The 22,713-nt window shown below is 39.0% G+C and overlaps 1 protein-coding gene across 4 annotated transcripts in view; it reads left to right on the forward strand.

Moving 5' to 3' along the window:
- Positions 1 to 22,473, forward strand: part of XPO1 (exportin 1) — a 52,563-nt gene extending 30,090 nt beyond the window's left edge. For all 4 annotated transcript variants that reach the window (XM_060187221.1, XM_007539631.3, XM_060187222.1 and 1 more), the window contains 19 exons: positions 1,792 to 1,973; positions 4,365 to 4,413; positions 4,490 to 4,609; positions 6,318 to 6,446; positions 7,466 to 7,624; positions 8,632 to 8,829; positions 9,446 to 9,584; positions 9,741 to 9,922; positions 10,005 to 10,161; positions 11,470 to 11,633; positions 11,838 to 11,972; positions 12,143 to 12,326; positions 12,971 to 13,077; positions 14,100 to 14,294; positions 17,183 to 17,351; positions 18,824 to 18,958; positions 19,205 to 19,364; positions 19,440 to 19,536; positions 21,435 to 22,473. In XM_060187221.1, coding sequence (XP_060043204.1) covers positions 1,792 to 1,973; positions 4,365 to 4,413; positions 4,490 to 4,609; positions 6,318 to 6,446; positions 7,466 to 7,624; positions 8,632 to 8,829; positions 9,446 to 9,584; positions 9,741 to 9,922; positions 10,005 to 10,161; positions 11,470 to 11,633; positions 11,838 to 11,972; positions 12,143 to 12,326; positions 12,971 to 13,077; positions 14,100 to 14,294; positions 17,183 to 17,351; positions 18,824 to 18,958; positions 19,205 to 19,364; positions 19,440 to 19,536; positions 21,435 to 21,581 — 2,808 coding nt within the window. In that variant the 3' untranslated portion in view covers positions 21,582 to 22,473. The remainder of the gene's footprint in view (positions 1 to 1,791; positions 1,974 to 4,364; positions 4,414 to 4,489; positions 4,610 to 6,317; positions 6,447 to 7,465; positions 7,625 to 8,631; positions 8,830 to 9,445; positions 9,585 to 9,740; positions 9,923 to 10,004; positions 10,162 to 11,469; positions 11,634 to 11,837; positions 11,973 to 12,142; positions 12,327 to 12,970; positions 13,078 to 14,099; positions 14,295 to 17,182; positions 17,352 to 18,823; positions 18,959 to 19,204; positions 19,365 to 19,439; positions 19,537 to 21,434) is intronic.
- The last annotated feature ends 240 nt before the right edge of the window (positions 22,474 to 22,713 follow it).

The raw sequence follows: 22,713 nt of genomic DNA on the forward strand, positions 1-22,713 counted from the left end.
GTCCTTGTGCATTGCTACGTAACACAAGCACTCAACTAGGTATGCCATCATCCAGTCCTGAATGTTCACTCTTCTAATGCTCACCAAAATATAAGTTAACCTATATTATCTAGGTTAGTAGATGTTAAAATTGTTATTTGTGGTAGGAAATTTCTGGTATAAACCCAAAACTATAGTATAAAATGATCACTACAATTTTTCTCATTTGTCTGATAGAAGCATGCTACTTTTTATGTCATCTATCTCAGATTTAACTAACAACATACCGTTGATATCAGCACTAAGGTTTTATAAAGTCAAATGTTAGAATTGATCTCATTTTTTGTAGTTGTGCATTTTATCCTGCAAATAATAGAATGTAAAAACATTATAATCAATTACTTGCATTAACTTACTTTCATTAATTTACACTGACTTTATACTAGGGATATATCTGAGTGTGGGTCACAGGAGTTTATATGGTTAACTTCTGGTGCGGAGGAGGAGAATAATGATCTGAGCGTTTCTCTGGCACATGTAGTGCTGTGATCAATACCAAGACCTCACACAAACCCAGCAATGTAGTTACTGATAAGCTCCGTGGTGATACTCATCTCCAGTTTTAATGCCTTCTATCAAATTTCTAGGTATAAACCCAGGTTCCAATGAAAATTTCCTTACCTGTACACTTGCCTGCTATACTGCTTACATATTTCAGGGAGTCGGGCAATAACGGTGCAAAGTGCAAGGACTAGAATAAGGATCCTGGTTTGAGCCCCTGGCTTCCCATCTGCAGGGGAGTCGCTTCACAAGCGGTGAAGCAGGTCTGCATGTGTCTATCTTTCTCTCTTCTCTCCCCCTCTCTGTCTTCCCCTCCTCTCTCCATTTCTCTCTGACCTATCCAACAATAACAACATCAGTAACAACAACAATAGGGCAACAAAAGGGAATAAATAGGGAGTCAGGCTGTAGTGCAGCAGGTTAAGCGCAGGTGGTGCAAAGCGCAAGGATCGGCGTAAGGATCCCAGTTTGAGCCACCAGCTCCCTACTGCAGGGGAATCGCTTCACAAGCAGTGAAGCAGGTCTGCAGGTGTCTATCTTTCTCTCCCCTTCTCTGTCTTCCCCATCTCTCTCCATTTCTCTCTGTCCTATCCTACAGCAACGACATCAATAATAACTACAATAAAACAAGGGCAACAGAAGGGGATAAATAAATATTTTATAAACTTTTTTTTTTAGAGTTAAATATTTCAGGGGAGGGCACCAGGCAGTAGCACACTGGCCTAAGCACACATAGTGCAAAACACATGGTTCAGTGCAAGGATACGCTTCACAAACAGTGAAGCAAGTCTGCAAGTGTCTATCCCCTCCCCCATTTTCTTCTCCTTTCTCTATGTCCTATCCAGCAACAGCAATGGGGAAAAGATGGCTGCCAGAGCAGTGGATTTCAGTTGCAATCACCAAGCCCCAGTGATAACACTAGAGGCAAATAAAAATAAAAAATATTTCAGGGGCTGACAGGTAGCACACAAATTACCATGCACAAGGACCTGGGTTCAATCCTCATGTCCCCATCTGCAGAGGATAACTTCGTGAGAGAAAGGAAGAAACACTTGCGGCACTGCTGCACTCAGCGTGGGGGTGCCTTGTGTGCGTGTGTGCTCATCAGGCGCACTGCTGCCCAGCCCCCATATTCCTGTGTTAATCATGAGGGAGAAAGCGAGATGTGCTTGATGCTTGCGTCGACTTTAAGTTTCTATGAGATGTATTTAACAAAAGAAATGATGTTAACATTTTTATCTTTTACTTTAGATATTAAAACAAGAATGGCCCAAGCACTGGCCAACTTTCATCAGTGACATTGTTGGAGCCAGTAGGACCAGTGAGAGTTTATGTCAGAATAATATGGTGATTCTTAAACTGTTGAGTGAAGAAGTATTTGATTTCTCTAGTGGACAAATAACCCAAGTGAAAGCCAAACATTTGAAGGACAGGTAAGTGTTTACTTGTCACTTACATTGCTAAATAATATTAAGGTAATTGTGATAAAATATGTTAAATTGTTGAATTTGACTGCAAATTAAAAATAATTCTAGGGACCAGGTGGTGGTGCACTCAATTGAGTCCATATGTTACAGTGTCCCGGTCCACACTTGTAGGAGGAAAGCTTTACAAATGATGAAACAAGACTGCAGGTCTCTCTATCTGTCCCTTTCTCCCCCTTCCCTCTCAATTTTTCTGTCACTATTCAAAAAATAGATCAGCTACATGGGTACCCCTTACAAAGAGGAACCCTTAAAAGTGGTAGGGCTGGGAGTCAGGCGGTAGCGCAGTGGGCTAAGCGCACATGGCGCAAAGCACAAGGACCAACATAAAGATCCCGGTTCGAGCTCCCGGCTCCCCACCTGCAGGGGAGTCGCTTCACAGGTGGTGAAGCAGGTCTGCAGGTGTCTATCTTTCTCTCCCCCCTCTGTCTTCCCCTTTATCCATTTCTCTCTGTCCTATCCAACAACGAACAACATCAACAACAACAGTAATAACCGCAACAAGGGGGGGAGATGGCCTCCAGGAGCATTGGATTCATGGTGTGGGCACTGAGCCCCAGCAATAACCGTGGAGGCAAAAAAAAAAAAAAAAAAAAAGTGGTAGAGCTGTGCCTTGGTCTCATTTGGAGATGGGGGACTATCTGACTAGAATGATAAATTGCTTCAGTAAACTCCTGTTAGGATGAAAGATAAACTTTGTTTTCTCTAAATTTTTATTTTTATTTATTATTTATTATTTTTTTTTACCAGAGCACTGCTCAGCTCTGGTTTATGGTGGTGCAGGGGACTGAACCTGGGACTTTGGAGCCTCAGGCACAGGGGTCTGTTTGCATAACCATTATGCTATTTACCCCTGCCCAAACATTGTTTTCTTAATTTCTTCATTGGAGATTAATGGTTTACAGGATTATATATTTTATTGTTAACTGATTTCTTGCAAGTATCTTTAGACTTAGCAATAGGAATTTGCCAGACATCTACTCAATATCGTCATATTCAAATATATACTGTAAGAATCAGTACATCTCCAAGAAATGAATATATGCATATATATATTATTATTAATGAGAGGGATCGGAGGAGATAGAAAAGGAACCAGATACTACATTGCCACATGTACTACTGCAGATTGACCTACCTCCTGCTCGAGAGTCTTAACGCTTTATCCACTGTGCCACCTCCTGGACCACAAATTATATGTTCTTAATAGCACTAGTTAGTATGTATTTTTAAATAAGTTATAATATGCAGCTCTGGAAGATCAGTAACTTTTGATGAAGTGGCAGTTATTTCAGCCTTTAACGGCTAAATTTTTGAACTTTTTGTGCTTGTGTAAACTATGGTTTTCATTATATATCTTCTAATAAGTTTTTTTTTCTTTTTAAAATATTTATTCCCTTTTGTTGCCTTGTTGTTTTATTGTTGTAGTTATTGTTGTTGTTGATGTCGTTGTTGGATAGGACAGAGAGAAATGGAGAGAGTAGGGGGAGACGGGAAGAGAAAGATAGACACCTGCAAACCTACTTCACCACCTATGAAGTAACTCCCCTGCAGGTGGGGAGCCGGGGGCTCGAACCTCGCGCTTCACGACACGTGCGCTTAGCCTGCTGCACTACGGGCCGACTCCCTTCTAATCACTTTTTAAATTATCTCATTTATTGGATCGACAGCTAGAAATCAAGAGGGAAGGGGAAATAGGGAGAGATAGAGACATCTGCAACACTGCTTCACCACTCTCAAAAGCTCCAGCCCAGGAGTCGGGAGGTAGCACAGCCAGTTAAGTACATGTGGCACAAAACACAAGGACAGGCATAAAGATCCCGGTTCAAGCCTCCAGCTGCTCACCTGCAGGGGAGTTGCTTCACAAGCGGTGAAACAGGTCTGCAGCTGTCTGTCTTTCTCTCCCTTCTCTGTCTTCCCCTCCTCTCTCCATTTCTCTCTGTCCTATCCAACAACAATGCCAATGATAAACAAGGGAAATAAAAGAGAATAAGTAAATAAAATTTTTTTTTAAAAAAAGAAAAGCTCAAACCCAGGTCCTTAGGACCAGCATAAGGATCCTAGTTTGAGCTCCTGTCTCTACACCTGCAAGGGGAGTCGCTTCACAGGTAGTGAAGCATGTCTGCAGGTGTCTATCTTACCTCTTCTGTCCATTTCTCTCTGTCCTATCCAACAACAACAACATCAATAACAATAACTACAACAATAAAACAACAAGGACAACAAAAAGGGAATAAATAAATTTATAAAAATCTGGGTCCTTGCACATTATAAAATCTTTGCTCAACCAAGTGTACCAACAAACAGCCTCATAATCTTTCTCTCTCTCTCTCTCTTTAGCATGTGCAATGAGTTCTCACAAATCTTTCAGCTGTGTCAGTTTGTGATGGTAAGTGTGTATTTTTTAAATTCTTAACTAATAGTTCATTTTAGGAAGATACTAATCAGTATTATTTTTGTTGCAGGAAAATTCCCAAAATGCTCCACTTGTACATGCAACTTTGGAAACATTGCTCAGATTTCTTAACTGGATTCCACTGGGATATATTTTTGAGACCAAATTAATCAGCACATTAATTTATAAGGTATAACCAGTAACAACTACATATTTGTACTTAGTGTCTTCATTTGTGATTTTTTTTTTTCCCTTGGAAATATAGTCTTAGCCACAGTAGACCTTGTTTTTAAGATGAAGAAACTACTCAAAAAATTGAATCTGAGGGAGTCGGGCGATAGCGCATCGGATTAAGCGCACACGGCGCAAAGTGCAAGGGCCAGTGTAAGGATTCTGGTTCGAGCCCCTGGCTTCTCACCTGCAGGGGGTCTCTTCACAGGTGGTGAGGCAGGTCTACAGGTGTCTACTTTCTCTTCTCTCTGTCTTCCCCTCCTCTCTCCATTTCTCTGTCCTATCCAACAACAGCAACAGCTATGACAACAGTAACAACTACAACGATCACAACAAGGGCAACAAAATGGGAGAAATAACCTCTAGGAGCAGTGGATTCTTTTTTTTTTTTTTTTTTTTTAAGATTTTATTTATTTATTGATGAGAAAGATAGGAGAGAAAGAACCAGACATCACTCTGGTACATGTGCCGGGGCTTGAACTCAGGAGCAGTGGATTCTTAGTGCAGGCACTAGACCACAGCAATAATCCTGGAGGCAGAAAAAAAAGTGTTTACTATTGTGAACATTATTGCAAGAAGCACACTTACATTCCAGAGGCTTTATTACTTATTTATTTGAGACAGAAGGTGGGGTGTACAATTGCTACACTCTTCAAGAAGCTTTCCCTGCAGGTGGAGAACCCAGGTCCTTCAGCATTGATACCTGCATTCTCGAGATGTGCTACCTCTTGGTGTAGTGTTTTTTTGTTTTGTTTTGTTTTGTTTTGTTTTTCCAATGCACTGCTCAGCCCTGGCTTATGGGGGTGGGGGAGGATTGGAAATGGGGCTTGGGAGCTTTAGGTATATGGGTTTCTTTGCATAATCACTGTGCTACCTTCCCCCATCCCCTGCCCTTTTCCAACACTTGTTTATAATATGAGAGAAAGATAGGAAGACCAGAACACTGTTCAGTTCTTCCTTATCTTGGTGCTGGGGATAGAATTTGACACCTTAGTGTCTCAGGCATAAAAATCTTTCGTGGGGGAGTCGGGCTGTAGCGCAGCAGGGTTAAGCGCAGGTGGCGCAAAGCACAAGGACCGGCATAAGGATCCCAGTTCGAACTCCGGCTCCCCACCTGCAGGGGAGTCGCTTCACAGGCGGTGAAGCAGGTCTGCAGGTGTCTATCTTTCTCTCCTCCTCTCTGTCTTCCCCTCCTCTCTCCATTTCTCTCTGTCCTATCCAACAACGACAACAATAATAACTACAACAATAAAACAACAAGGGCAACAAAAGGGAATAAATAAATAAAATAAATATTTAAAAAAATCTTTCATGGGAGTCAGGCGGTAGCACAGCAGGTTAAGCCCAGGTGACGCAAAGCGCAAGGACCAGCGGAAGGATCCCGGTTCAATTCCCCATTTCCCCACCAGGGGAGTCACTTCACAAGTGGTGAAGCAGGTCTGCAGGTGTCTGATTTTCTCTCCCCCTCTCTGTCTTCCCCTACTCTCCATTTCTCTTCTGTCCTATCTAACAACGACATCAATAACTTCAACAGCAATAAAAAAGAAACCCACCAACTGCTAATTTTCTGTACAAAAATAAGTGACTTTTCAGACCACCAAATAAATATTGGAGACTATTTAATTTTATTCTCTTCTCTCCTCTCTCCGCTTATTTTATTAAAATAGTTCTTGAATGTTCCAATGTTTCGAAATGTATCTCTGAAGTGCCTCACTGAAATTGCTGGAGTGAGTGTAAGCCAATATGAGGAACAGTTTGTAACGCTGTTTACACTGACAATGATGCAGCTAAAGCAGGTAATGTGAGCACTGTTAAAATGCTTGATATGGGGAGGTCTGGGAGGTGGCTCCGTGGGTGAAACATACATGGCGCGAAACAGAAGAACTGGAGTAAAGATCTCAGTTTGAGCCCCCGGCTCCCCACCTGCAGGGAGGTGCAGGTGTCTTTCTCCCCCTCTCTGTCTTCCCCTCTGTTTCTCCGTTTCTCTCTGTCCTATTCAACAATGACAGCAATAACAACGATAAACAATAAGGGCAACAAAAGTGAAAAAAAATAGCTTCTAAGGTTATTTGTTGCTTCATAAAAGTGATGCAGCAGTGGTATGATCTCTTATCTGTTTCTCTCTGTCAGTCTGTCTGAAAAAGTCAGCATGGTGCAGTGAATGCTTCGCATGACCCAGACAATACAACATTACTGCCTTAAAATGTTGAATTGGGGCCCGGGTTGTGGCAAAACTAGTTGGGCACACGTTGCATGTACACAGACACGGACTTTGGAGCCTCAGACATGAGAGTCCCTTTACATAACCATTATGCTATCTACCCTCCGCCCTCTCCCTTCTCTTATCACCCCTTTCTCTATTTCTGGCTATTTCTATCCAATAAATAAAGATTAAAAAAAAATTTTAGGGAGTCGAGCAGTAGTGCAGCGGGTTAAGTTAAGCATGAAACGGAAGGACTGGCGTAAGGATCCCGGTTCGAGCCCCTAGCTCCCCACCTGTAGGGCGTCTTATCTTCCTCTCTCTCTTTCCCCTCTTCATTTCTCTCTATCCTACCTAACAATGACGACATCAATAATAACTACTACAGTAAAAAACAAGGGCTACAAAAGGGAAAATAAATACAAAAATTGTTTTAAATATTTTTAATGTTAAATTGGATTAAAAATTAAGGAGGAGCAAGTTAGAAATAATTGTGCTAAGTAAGTTCTACAGAAATCTAAGCTGATTTATTGTTTACAGTAGATAGGTCTATGATTTAAATGTGTCTTTTGTTGATTTCTAAATGAGATTAATGATCCATATTTAAACTTGCAGATGCTTCCTCTTAATACCAATATTCGACTTGCATACTCTAATGGAAAAGATGATGAACAGAATTTTATTCAGAATCTCAGTTTGTTTCTATGCACCTTTCTTAAGGAACATGGTCAACTTATAGAAAAAAGGTTAAACCTCAGGGAAACACTCATGGAGGTAGGCTCTGGGGTACTTAGGAATTATCTACATAATAATACCTAAAAATGAGGCTTTGCTCTAAAACATAACTTGTGCAATATTTGTATGTGCAAATAGAGCACATACAGTAACATGGGGCATTGTGCATTTGTATATCTTGGGTCATTTGTGGACCCCCCCATTGTATTAAGTGGTCTTCACTTTACTAAAGCGACATTTGTTCTGCAATATGTGAACTTGACATATTTTGTATATATATATTCAGTTTGATAGGGTTTAAGTTTCTACCTCTTTGGGGACTGGGAGATAACTCACCCCCTGGAGAGCACAATTCCGGCATAAGGACCCAGGTTTAAACCCAGCTACCAGATAGTAGCACATTTATTTTCAAGTAACAGTGAAGGTGAACCATTTGGTGAAAGCAGTTAACTCTCAAGATAATCACTTTAAGGTAGTTTTACAGGTTAGGAGTAGATAGCATAATTGTTATGCAAAGAGATTCTCCTGAGGCTCCAAAGTCATAGGTTCAGTCCCCTGCACCACCATAGCCCAGAGCTGAGTGGTGTTCTAGTTTTGGGGGGGGGGGGCAGTTTTACTAATGTGACACGACCTGGGTTCGAGTTCCTGGTCACTCATGGGAGCAGCTCCACAGCAAAGGTTCATAAGCAGTAGGCGCTGCTATATGTTCTCTGACCTATAAACAGAGAGGATTAAAGGGAATCCACTGGGAATGTAGATGCAGAGTCCCTGGTGGCCAAAAAAAATGTTTCTGCCATTTGAGATAGCCCTGTTTAAAAGGGCTCGATATGTATTTATCAATAGCTGTATATTGTGTTCATGTTGTTTGACTATATCATAAGCAGCTTGCTTCTAACTTAATTTCTATACTATATAATGTATAGCAAATCCACAAAACTATGTGAACAAAAATGTTGGTTTTACCTCTAATGTAACAAATAGAAAGTAGTTTGTAGTTGGTTGATAAGATACAGGGTTATCTTAAATCACTTTGTTATTCTATGTAGGCCCTTCATTATATGTTGTTGGTATCAGAAGTGGAGGAAACAGAAATCTTCAAGATTTGTCTTGAGTATTGGAATCATTTAGCAGCTGAGCTCTATAGAGAAAGCCCATTCTCTACATCTGCTTCTCCATTACTATCTGGAAGTCAACATTTTGATGTTCCTCCCAGGAGACAACTGTATTTACCAGTGTTATCCAAGGTAACAATAAAGTGGGTGTTTTGAGTACTCTTCCTATTCCTATGATAGTTGATAGTGAATGAAATGTTGACTTGTATTTTACCTAATGTATGGGGGGTGGGGAAATGAACTACAAAATAAAAACCTAACTACGTGTCCATTCATGTTGAAAACTTAGAGCATGAAAGAGACTCATGCTGTAGTTTTCTAAAAGTGTGAACCTTTTACATGCAATGCAATTTATTATAAATGTGAAGCAAGTCAGTCAGCAACTATTGACATAGTCTCTGGGATTGGGAATTTTAACAGTTCTTCACCCCACCCCCCATACTACAGAGGACTGAACCTGGGACAGTCTATCCTGCCCTTTAAAAACTATTGTTAATAACAACAACAGTAATAATGATAAAACTACAAAGGGAAAAAACAGCCTCCAGGAGCAGTGTATTCATGATACAGGCACCAAGCTGCAGCAATAACCCTGGAGGCAAAATAAAAATAAAAACTTGTTGAAATTCATATTTTGTCTTTGGAGATATTTTTTTGTTTAATCTGATAACATGTGTACTTTTAGCCCCTGTGTATGATAATGCTGACTCCAAAGATATAACTTAGTTCTTGATTCATTGTTGTGTAGGTCCGTTTGTTGATGGTTAGTCGTATGGCTAAGCCAGAAGAAGTATTGGTTGTTGAAAATGATCAAGGAGAAGTTGTAAGAGAATTCATGAAAGATACAGATTCCATAAATTTATATAAGAATATGAGAGAAACATTAGGTAAGTTATTTTCATGAATTTAGTCTTTAGACTTCTATCCTACTGATACTCTTTAGGTGATTTACTACTTAGTCTAAATCTTACTAATAGCTATATTTATTCTGGTAAGTTTTACCTTTGGAACATCTAGATTTTTTTTTCTTATTTTCTTTGTAGTTTATCTTACTCATCTGGATTATGTAGATACAGAAAGAATAATGACTGAGAAGCTTCACAATCAAGTGAATGGAACTGAGTGGTCATGGAAAAATTTGAATACATTGTGTTGGGCAATAGGCTCCATTAGTGGAGCAATGCATGAAGAAGATGAAAAGCGATTTCTTGTTACTGTTATAAAGGTATGCAGTAAGAGGACTTGTATAAATTGATAATAGATAAGTCTGTTTTGTTTCAAGTGACTGAACCTGCTATATTTTACAGGATCTATTAGGATTATGTGAACAGAAAAGAGGCAAAGACAATAAGGCTATTATTGCATCAAATATCATGTACATAGTAGGTCAATATCCAAGGTTTTTGAGAGCTCATTGGAAATTCTTGAAGACTGTAGTGAACAAGTTATTTGAATTCATGCATGGTAAATTTTCTATGTTTTATATTTATTGAACAAAGATTTTCTGTTTTATATTTATTTTCTATGTTTTATATTTATAATTTTGTTCTTAATTTTTTATATATTTATTTATTTTTATTTTCTTTATTGGGAAATTAATGTTTTACATTCAACAGTAAATATACTAGTTTGTACATGCATAACATTTCCCAGTTTTCCATATAACAATACAACCTCCACTAGGTCCTCTGTCATCCTTCTTGGATCTGTATTCTCCCCACCCACCCACCCCAGAGTCTCTTAGTTTGGTGCAATACGCCAATTCCAGTTCAGGTTCTACTTGTGTTTTCTTTTCTGATCTTCTTTTTCAACTTCTACCTAAGAGTGAGATCATCCCATACTTATCCTTCTGTTTCTAATTTATTTCATTTAACATGAATTTTTCAAGGTCCATCCAAGATCGACTAAAAATGGGGAAGCAACTATTTTTTATAGCTGAGTAATACATATATATATATATACTACAACTTGCTCAGCCAATCTGGATAAGTATAAGTATAGAGTTTTTTTAGCGCCTATTTTATTTTACTTATTTTTATTTATTTATTTATTTATTTATTTTGGAGTTCTTGTTTTTAATTTCTTTATTGGGGAATTAATGTTTTACATTCGACAGTAAATACAATAATTTGTACATACATAACATTTCCCTGTGAAGTCAACATTTTTAATAGATGAGTAGTATTCCACTGTGTATATATACCACAACTTGCTCAGCCACTCACCTGTTGTTGGACACCTGAGTTGCTTCCAGGTTTTGGCTATTACAAATTGTGCTGCCAAGAACATATGTGTACACAGATCTTTTTGGATGGATGTGTTGAGTTCCTTAGGATATATCCCCAGGAGAGGAATTGCAGGATCATAGGGTAGGTCCATTTCTAGCCTTCTGAGAGTTCTCCAGACTGCTCTCCACAGAGGTTGGACCAATTGACATTCCCACCAGCAGTGTAGGAGGGTTCCTTTGACCCCACACCCTCTCCAGCATTTGCTGCTGTTACCTTTTCTGATGTATGACATTCTCACAGGAGTGAAGTGATATCTCATTATTGTCTTTATTTGCATTTCTCTGACAATCAGAGACTTGGAGCATTTTTTCGTGTGTTTCTTGGCCTTTTGGATCTCTTCTGTGGTGAATATTCTGTCCAAGTCCTCCCCCCATTTTTGGATGGGGTTATTTGTTGTCTTGTTGTTCTTAATTTTTTAAATATTTATTTATTCCCTTTTGTTGCCCTTGTTGGTTCTTAAATTTTTTTGTTTTCATTTTGTTAGAAACTCATGATGGAGTACAAGATATGGCTTGCGATACTTTCATTAAAATAGCTCAAAAGTGTCGCAGACATTTTGTTCAGGTGCAAGTTGGAGAAGTAATGCCATTTATTGATGAGATTTTGAACAATATCAACACAATAATATGTGATCTTCAGCCTCAACAGGTATGGAAAGCAATAAGATTGTTACTGGATTCAGTTCAAGTATTGATGTTTTCATAAAATCAAAAAGTTAACCAGAAATTTGTTAGGTTATTTTCTTGTGGCTTAGATTATTCCCAACACTGAAAAATTGTTTCAGTATATGAGATGTTGATGTATCATTTCTCCATTATTGTGATGCATAAAATGTTCTTCCTTTTAAAATAGGTCCATACGTTTTATGAAGCTGTGGGTTATATGATTGGTGCACAGACAGACCAAACAGTACAAGAACATTTGATAGAAAAATACATGCTACTCCCTAATCAAGTTTGGGATAGCATAATCCAGCAAGCAACCAAAGTAAGTTTTTTTTCCTAGTGGAATTCACGAAGCAATAATACCATTTACAAAAGTAATTCATTTATTTGCTTTGTATAATCTTTCTTGTAATTGCTTTATGTGTGCCTTTTCACACTTTCAAATTATATGTGAGTATAGCTCATGAAGAACTTTGGCTTTTTTCTTCATAGAATGTGGATATACTTAAAGATCCTGAGACAGTTAAACAACTTGGTAGTATATTGAAAACAAATGTGAGAGCCTGTAAAGCTGTTGGACACCCATTTGTAATTCAGCTTGGAAGAATTTATTTAGATATGCTTAATGTATACAAGTGCCTCAGTGAAAATATTTCTGCGGCCATCCAAGCTAATGGTAAGTGATTTAGAATGTTGTGTTCAGGGGCTGTGGAGACATCATAACAATCAAAGCTTATTTTTCAAAATAAATTTAATATTTTTGCCCTGAATTTTTTTCTTTTTTTTAAATATTTATTCCCTTTTGTTGCCCTTGATGTTTTATTGTTATAGTTATTCTTATTGCCATCATTGTTGGATAGGACAGAGAAGTGGAGAGAAGAGGGGAAGATAAAGATACACACCCTCAGACCTGCTTCACTACTTGTGAAGCCACTACCCTGCAGGTAGAGAGCCAGGGATTTAAACCGGGATCCTTGGGCTTTGTGCCATGTGCACTTAACCCGCTGCACTACCGCCCGACTCCCAAATTGTTTATCTTTTTTTTTTTTTTTAATTTCATTTACTTTATTTTAATGAGAATAGATACAGAGGGAAAGATACTGAGAGAAAGAGACCAGAACACTGCTCAGTTCTGGATTATGGTGGTGCTGGGGATTGAATCTCAGAGTCTCAGGATTTTAAGGCATTTATATAGCCATTATGCTATCTCCCCAGCCCCCAAATTAAGTTTTTCTTATAGCAAATAGAAAATAATATCTGGAGTATGAGTGTAAATTTTTTAAGGTGTCAAGTTGGGTTTAATTTCATTATATTTTGCAGGTGAGATGGTTACAAAACAACCATTGATTAGAAGTATGCGAACAGTGAAAAGGGAAACTTTAAAGTTAATATCAGGTTGGGTGAGCCGCTCTAATGATCCACAGATGGTAAGTAGATTATGCTATGTGTTATATATATATATATACCTTTTGTTGCCCTTGTTTTTTTGTTTTATTATTGTAGTTGTTGTTATGGATGTCCTCATGGGTGTTGGATAGGACAGAGAGAAATGGAGAGAGGAGGAAAGACAGATTATCTGCAGACCTGCTTCACCACCGTGAAAGCAACTCCTCTGCAGGTGTGGAGCTGGATGGGGGCGAGCTCGAACTGGGATCTTTCCACCGTTTTCTTGTGCTTAAAAAATTCAGACTTGTGGTCCGGGAGGTGGTGCAGTCATAGGGCTTTGGACTCTCAAGCATGAGGTCCTGAGTTCGATCCCCAGCAGTACATGTGCCAGAGTGATGTCTGGTTCTTTCTCATTAATAAATAATCTTTTTTTAAAAATTAAAACTCATTCTGTTGGGGTTGTTAGAAAAGACAGACATTTTACATAGAAAAGCAAAAATGGGATCAGACAGTGGCGCAGTGGGAGAAGCGCAAAGCTCCCCACCTGAAGGGGAGTCGCTTCACAAGCGTTAAAGCGGGTCTGCAGGTGTTTGTCTTTCTCTCCCCCTCCTGTCTCTCTCTCTCTGTCCGCTACAACAATAAAACAACAAGGGCAACAAATAAGGGGAAATAAGTAAATAAAATATTAAAAATAATAAGGGGGCCAGGTGGTAGCACAGCGGCCACAAGTTTTAGTATCAGATAGCAGAGCACCATTGAGCTTTGGCATAGATCTAACATTGAGCTTATGTCAGACTGCTATGGTTGCTTTTATTACTGTTAAATGCTTTAATACGGTTGTCCAGAAGGTGGCAGAGTGAATCAAGTGTTGGACTGGACTGAACTCTTCCTCCGCAAGCTTGGAAGTTCATGAGTCCCCAGAATCATGTGGAAGAGAGATAATGTGGTTCTGTCATCAACAAAATAAAATGTCTTGTAGGGCTGTTGAGGTAGCATAATGGTTAGTCAGAGATTAAATGGTTTAATCAAAGATTAAAACTTAAAAAGAGTGTTTTTTTAACAGGTAGCTGAAAATTTTGTTCCTCCTCTGTTGGATGCAGTTCTGATTGATTATCAAAGAAATGTCCCTGCTGCTAGAGAACCAGAAGTGCTTAGTACTATGGCTATTATTGTCAACAAGTTAGGAGGACATATAACAGCTGAAATACCTCAGATATTTGATGCTGTTTTTGAATGCACACTGAATATGATAAATAAGGTATGTGCTTTTTTTAACTACTGTGTTTTTTTCAAGTTTTATTATACCAGCTATGTAATGTTCTAGAAAGAGTAGGTTAATTAAATCTTTAGAGCTCCTTTTTTCTTCAACTACTATTAGACATTCTTTAATTAAAGGGGAAGAAAGAGTGCACTTTGCAAGCTTCTCTCCCCTACCACCCAGTGGGTGGGATCCTAGGTACTAAAATATGCTATTTACCCAGTGTGCTACTATCCCCCTCCACTCTCAATGGCATAAATTTTGAGTCATATCCTATTGGTTATTATATACCTTAATTTTACAACCATAGAATTTTAAGGTTCTGAACGTGTAATTTAAGAAAACAGGCTTTAATTCCACACCTTTCCCACCAGAGGTTTGTGTTCCAGTTCCCTCCATAACTATGTCTTTGTGGTGATCTTCTGGTCCTTTATTTTTTTAATTAATTTATTTAAAAAAGGAGACATTAACAAAACTGTAGGATAGGAGGGGTACAACTCCACACAATTCCCACCACCATATCTCTATATCCTATCCCCTCCCTTGATAGCTTTCCCATTGTTTATCCCTCTGGCAGTATGGACCCAAAGGTAATTGATGCAGAAGGTGGGAGGTCTGGCTTCTGTAATTGCTTCCCTGCTGAACATGGGCATTAACTGGTCGATCCATACTCCCAGACTGCCTCTCTCTTTCCCTAGTAGGGTGGGGCTCTGGGGAAGTGGAGCTCCAGAACACATTGGTGGGGTCTTCAGTCTATGGAAGTCTGGTCGGCATCATGCTGGCATCTGGAACCTGGTGGCTGAAAAGAGAGTTAACATACAAAGCCAAACAAATTGTTGAACCATTATGGACTTGAAGGCTGGAATAGTGCAGATGAAGTGTTGGGGGGTACTCACTGCAGACTCTTGTGTATTTCTGCTTTCAGGTATATATTTTGCCCTAGTTTATGGATACATGTGAACATATGCTCTATCTCAGGGGACCTGGTCTATATCTAGGTTTTGGGACTTTGTTAGGAAGTGAACCACCTGGAATGGAATTAGAGAATACTATGAAAGGAAAGGTCTCACCCCAGTAATGAAGCTGAAGGGTTGTCGTTCCACACCTGAAGTCTCTGGACACAGTCTGAAGTGAAGCATGCTGGGGTGGCATGCTGTTAATTAGGTTGCAATAGACGGATGCAATATTATTTGCTATGAACTGAGAGAAGCATGGAATAAAGTAGGCCCCACCCTAAGGTTCCAGGACTGGGGGAAATACAGGCTTTATGGTGGAAATGTGAGGTTTCTGCTGTCTTAGGGTTTAAGAAGACAATGGATAGTTATTGTTATCATCACATTATTTGTTAATTGGGTTAACTTTGAAAAGTCCCTTTTTTAGGATTTGCTGTATAATACCCAACATCTTGTATATAGCTGTACCACTGGTTGCTTCTGTTCTACCTGGTCTAGGCTTTTGAGAGAGTCAACATATCAAAGACTCAACCTACGTATTAAAAAGTCTCAAGTCTGTGCTTCAAAAAGTTTTGAGACATACAATCAATTTTTCCCTCATTAATTAAATAGTGATTTATATTACTAGAATTTAATAGGGGTGTACATAAACACCATTCCCACCGCCAAAAGACTGTGTCCCATCCCACCTACCCCCACCTCCCCAAAAGCTGAATGTCCACCCTCTCCCTCACCCCAGGGTTTTTACTTTGGTGCCTTACTCTAGACTTAGTCATATCCTGCTTTTAGTTTCCCTTTCTGTTCTTCTTTCTCCACTTCTGTTTATGAGTGGGATCATCCCATACTCTTCTTTATCTTTCTGACTTACCTCGCTTAACATAATTCCTTCTAGCTCCATCCAAGATGGGTCAGCGAAGGTGGGCTCATGATTCTTAATAAGCTGCATGGTATTCCATTGTGTATATGTACCACAGCTTTCTCAGCCACTCATCTGTTGTTGGGCACCTGGGTTGCTTCCAGGTTTTAGCTGTTATGAATTGTGCTGCTATGAACATAGGTGTACACATATCTTTTTGGTTGGGCATTATGGAATCCTTGGGGTATATCCCTCAGAGAGGTTGGACCAATTTACATTCCCACCAGCATGCAGAAGGGTTCCTCTGTCCTCACAGCCTCTCCAGCATTTGTTGCTGCTGTCCTTTTTGATGTATGACATTCTCACAGGAGTGAGGTGGTATCTCAGTGTTGTCTTTATTTGCATTTCTCTGACAATCAGCAACCTGGAACAATTTTTCGTATGTTTGTTAGCCTTTTGGATCTCCTCTGAAGTGAATGTTTTGTTCATATCCTCTGCCCATTTTTGGATGGGGTCATTTGCTTTTTTGGTGCTAAGTTTGCTGAGCTCTGTGTATTTTGGTTAATAGTCTCTTGTCTGGCTGGTGTATGGCATGTGAAGATCTTCTCCCATTCTGTGAGGGGTCTCTTTGTGTGATAGTTTCTTTGGCTGTGCAGAAGCTTTTTAATTTGATGTAGTTCTTGTGGCCCTTTATATTGGTAATTGTATGATGGATCTTTTGAGAGTCTTTTAACAACTCCGAATATATTTTTCAACATTTTATTTATTCCCTTTTGTTACCCTTGTTTTTTATTGTTGTCATCATTGTTGGATAGGACAGAGAGAAATAGAGAGAGGAGGGGAAGACAGAGAAGGGAGAGAAAAATAGACACCTGCAGACCTGCTTCACTGCCTGTGGGGAGCTGGGAGCTCGAACCAGCATCCTTACGCCGGTCCTTGAGCTTTGTGCCACCTGCGATTAACCTGCTGTGATACTGCCCAACTCCCTCAACTCTGAATATTTATGCAGAATTTGTTTTTGTTTTTCTCATATTTAAGCATTGAAATTTTGTTTTCTACTTTCTCTGTTTCCTGTTAAGGATTTTGAAGAATATCCCGAACACAGAACAAACTTCTTCTTGCTGCTTCAGGCTGTCAATTCTCATTGTTTCCCAGCATTCTTAGCTATTCCACCAGCACAATTTAAACTTGTTTTGGATTCCATTATTTGGGCTTTCAAACATACAATGAGGAATGTTGCAGATACAGGTAAGAACTATGAAAATGGTGTTCTGTTACTCATTTTCTCTCTGTAAAATCTGTACATTTACACAGTAGTTCTAAATAGGAAGGTATCACTTTTCAGGCTTTTGTTTATATTTGTATATGTGGGTTTTGGAGTAAGTCTCATAATGGTTATGTAAAGAGAGATTAAAGCCTGAGGCTCTGAGGTCCCAGGTTCAGTCCCCTACACCACATAAGCCAAAGCTGATCAATGCTCAGGTATAAAAAGAAAGGGCAACAAAAGGGAATAAATTTAAAGAAAAAACAAGGGTGGGAAGATAGCAGAATATTTGTGCTGTACTTCAGAGGTCTTATGTTCAATTCCCCCAGCACCACCATAAGCCAGAGCTGAGTAGTGCTACATTGCCTTTCTGTATCTCTCTAGATTTTATTTTATTTCTTAGAGTTAGAAATTAAGAAGAATGGGGTTGATTACATAGAAGCACCTGCAATACTGCTCCCATCTCTGGTGGGGTATGTTTTAATGTTTCTTCCACAAATAGATATATTTAAAAATCTGATTTTTAAAAAATATTTATTCATTTTCCCTTTTTTGTTGCCCATGTGTATTATTATTGTTGTTGTTGTTGATGATGTTGTCGTTGTTGGATAGGACAGAGAGAAATGGAGAGGAGACGAGGAAATAGAGAGAGGGAGAGAAAGGTAGACACCTGCAGACCTGCTTCACCGCTTGTGAATCAACTCCCCTACAGGTGGGGAGCCGGGGGCTTGAACTGGGATCCTTATGCTGGTCCTTGGGCTTTGCACCACCTGCGCTTAACTGCTGCGCTACCACCCGACTCCCCTGATTTGTTTTAAAGTAGGTTCATAGGTAAAATTGTTAGATGGGGTAGGGTGGGTATGGTGGCTATATCATTGGAATGGAAAACAAAATATTCAGTTTGAACTTTGGTATCATGTGTCATTCTTTGGTTCTTGTTTCAGTGAATAAAATTAAAAAAAAAAAAGATGGGTGTGTAGGAGATGACATTCTCAATGATTGTTTCCTTTTCCCGTATTTCTTTGTGACACTATGGGTCACATAAGAATAGAAGAAATAACATTTTTAGCAGGAGGTTTGATCTTGGGTCCTTGCACATTATAATGTGTGTGATTAACCTCATGAGTCATCACTTGGCCCCCCAAGTTTTGATTTTATTGTTTTAAATCAGACAGACAGATGATGATTCTAATTTGCCTTTATCATTGAAGATAATTTAAATCAGCAATTGCTAGCCTCTCCACAAGAGTGGAGAATGGGCTTGGCAAAATAGTTTAATAGGAGAGGAGATAGATAGCATAATGGTTATGCAGGGAGACTTCATGCCTGAAGCCACAAAGTCCCAGGTCCAGTCCCCCCCACCCCCGCATCACCATAAACCAGAACTAAGCAGTTTAGTAGCTGAAACACTGCGTATGACTACTAATAGCTTGATTTTCTGTTGGTGCTCTTCTAGGTTTGCAAATACTTTTTACACTATTGCAAAATGTGGCACAAGAAGATGCTGCAGCACAGAGTTTCTATCAAACTTATTTTTGTGATATTCTTCAGCATATCTTTTCTGTTGTGACAGACACCTCACATACTGCTGGTAAGTGCTTAACAGCCATAAGGACTGTTGGGGGTGGGTGGTCAAGTGGCGGCACACCTGGTTGAGTGCACTCATTACAGTGCACAGGGACCCTGGTGTCTCTTTCCCTTTATTCTCCTCACCTCATCTCTCTCCCTCTATCCAATAATTAAAAATATATATATTAGGGGGGAAAGGAGTATTTGTCAGTTACCATATCATGTAGTTTTTTTTTTTTCATGTAGTTAATGTGCTTTTTATCAACAGGTTTAACAATGCATGCATCAATACTTGCATATATGTTTAATTTGGTTGAAGAAGGAAAGATAAGTACACCGCTAAATCCTGGAAATCCAGTTAACAACCAGATGTTTATTCAGGAATACGTGGCTAATCTCCTTAAATCTGCATTCCCTCATCTACAAGAGTATGTATATCACTTTATACAGTTAAATCTTTCAGTTGAAAAAATGATCACTTAATCTTGTGTTTTGCTTTTCAGTGCTCAGGTAAAGCTCTTTGTGACGGGGCTTTTCAGCTTAAATCAGGATATTCCAGCTTTTAAGGAGCATCTTAGGGATTTCCTAGTACAAATTAAGGTAAATGTTTTTGTTTCTAATTACAGAAATGTTAATGCTAAATAATTGCTTGTGGGAGTTGGGTGGTGGTAGCACAGTGGGTTAAGCGCACATGACATGAAGTGCAAGGACTGACATTAAAGATCCTGGTTCAAGCCTCTGACTCCCCGTCTGCAGGGGAGTCGCTTCACAGGCGGTCTGCAGGTTCTCTCCCCCTCTCTGTCTTCCCCTCTCTCCATTTCTCTGTTCTATCCAACAACAATAATAAAACAAGAGCAACAAAGGGGGTGAGAGGAACAACCTCCAGGAGCAGTGGATCCATGGTACAGGCAGGGAGCTCCAGAAATAAACCTAGAGGCAAAAAAAAAAAAAAATGCTTGTATCATATAAGTAGCCATCAGAAATATTTTGCTTTTAATAGTCAAAATTACAGATTGATACCAGACTGAAAAAACTACAAATCCAGTGAGAAAAATGATTATTTTAAACCTTACTATTGGATAGAGGGGGTGCTTATTTATTTATTTTTCCCTTTTGTTGCCATTGTTGTCTTGTTATTATTGTTGTAGTTATTATTGTTGCTGTCACCAATGTCGTCATTGTTGTATAGGACAGAGAGAAATGGAGAGAGGAGGGGAAGACAGAGAGGGGGAGAAAGATACAGTTGCAGACCTGCTCCACCACCCGTGAAGCGACTCCCCTGCAGGTGGGGAGCTCGAACCGGGATCCTTTTGCTGGCCCCTGTGATTTGTGCCACATGCGCTTAACCTGCTGTGCTACCGTCTGACTCCCTCTTTTCATATTTTATAAGGAACTCTTTTAGAGGAGCCATTAAGTCGTAGATAAAAAAGATAGTTTTTTGTTTGTTTGTTGTTGTTGTTTTTTTGGCCAGAGATTAAACCTGAAGGATGAAAGTTTTTTTAAGCAATCATCTTTGGTTGTTGGCTATCTCCCTGTTCTTGAAAAAGAAGGGTGTGGGTGGTGGCACAAATCATGCCTAAGGGCTATGTTCAACCCCTATTCCCTACCTGCAGATGGGGAAGTCAAGCAGTGATGCAGATGTTTTACTGTCTTGCCTATCTCTCCTAATTTCTCTCTGTCAAAAGAAGGGAGGGTTGTGGAGGAAGTGGAAAGGCCACTGGTTATGGTGGATTTGTTATGCCAGACCTCCCCACACACAACTTTTGTGGTAACTAATGGCAAAGTAGTAATAATCTTTTTAACATAAAACCTCTTAATTCATCGAATATTTTATCCATGACTGTTAAAATAAGAATTAGTGTTGTTAGGGGGCCAGGTAGTGGCGCATCTGTTAAGCATACACATTAAAATGTGCAGAGCTTCATGAGTGGTGAAGCAGGGCTGCAATAATTAGTCTTGTATGGAACTCTAGTGGTTGAAAATGTGTATAATTTTACCCCTCTTATCCTATGTTTTTTGTCTGTTTTCTAATTTTATTTTATAAATTGAAAGAAAGAATTAGTGTTGTACGGCCCTGGATGTGGGTTTTTTTGTTTGTTTGTTTGTTTGTTTTTAGGGGTGGCAACCAGGAGCTTGAACCTGGGTCCATACACATTGTGACACGTGCATTCAACCAGGTGGGCCACCACGTGTGCCCACCCCCCTTTAATTTGATGCTGATCGCAGCCCATCACTCTAGTACATATATCTATCACTAAACACAGTCCTTATTTTTTGGTAAAACAGTTATCTTTGAATGCATTTGGATTTGGGGTGGGGCTGGGTAGTAGAAGTCTTCATACAGGCAAACCATGCCCTTTTATCTACCCTGGCCCCTTGCAACCTTACACACACACACTTGACATTTAATTCAATATTATTTTTATATATATATCATAGCCAGTTAATGATCATCACTTTTCTGAGTTGAAGTTATGTTGGCATTTCAATTGTCACAGGAGTTTGCAGGTGAAGACACATCTGATTTGTTTTTGGAAGAGAGAGAAACAGCCCTTCGACAAGCTCAAGAAGAAAAGCATAAACTTCAAATGTCTGTTCCTGGCATCCTCAATCCACATGAAATCCCGGAAGAAATGTGTGATTAAAATTAGAAGTCATGCTGATGTTTTTATTCTCTGCAAACTTGTTAAGCAGAAGAAAACAGCATCTGGATAATTGTCGACCAAAATGATGCCAATTTGTAAATTAAAATGTCACCTAGTGGCCCTTTTTTCTTATGTGTTTTTTGTATAAGAAATTTTCTGTGAAATACCCTTCCATTGTTTAAGCTTTTGTTTTGGTCATCTTTAGTTTGCATGAAGTTTAAAATTAAGGCATTTTTTAAAATTTTACTTCATGCCCATTTTGTGGCTGGGTTGGGGGGAGGAGGTAAATTCAATTGAACATAAACTTGTAAATTCTGATGCAAAATTATACATTTTTTCCTGTAAACAATAACAATTTTTAATTAGGGAACATTTTCTTTCTAGCCTGTATTTCAGTCTAGAAGAAAAGATAATGAGTAAAACAAATTGCGTTGTTAAAAAAGTTATTATAGTGCTGCATTGTCTAAAGTTAGCACCTCTTGGACTGAATCGTTTGTCTAGACTCCATGTACTACAAGTCTGTATGGCAAGTTTGCAGCAAGATCATGTGCATATCATCCCATTGTAAAGCGACTTCAAAAATATGGGAACACAAGTTAGTTATTTTTACACAGTTCTTTTTGTTTTTGTGTGTGTGTGCTGTCGCTTGTCGACAACAGCTTTTTGTTTTCCTCAATGAGGAGTGTTGCTCATTTGTGAGCCTTCATTAACTCAAAGTGAAATGGTTAAAAGATATTTATCCTGTTAGAATAGGCTGCATCTTTTTAACAACTCATTAAGAAACAAAACAAAACTGGCTTTTGAGATGACTTATACTAATTTACATTGTTTACCAAGCTGTAGTGCTTTAAGAACACTACTTAAAAAGCAAAATAAACTTGGTTTACATTTACTTTGTTATTGGCTCAGAATTATTCCTATATTAGAGTGGCTACATCTTTTTTAAGAACCATCATTTTAAAAATGAAGTTGACACTTATTAAAATACTACCAAGATTCTGACAGTAAGGGTAGTAGTAGTAGTTCTGTTGGTTTTCTTGTTACTGTCTATTCCCAAGAAATTAGTTCCTGTGAGTTTTGATTTTACCTTTACCTGGGATTAAACTTTTTTGGGGGGATGGGGATAGACTGA

This window comes from Erinaceus europaeus, chromosome 3, assembly GCF_950295315.1.
Source record: "Erinaceus europaeus chromosome 3, mEriEur2.1, whole genome shotgun sequence".
Lineage (NCBI taxonomy): Eukaryota > Metazoa > Chordata > Mammalia > Eulipotyphla > Erinaceidae > Erinaceus > Erinaceus europaeus.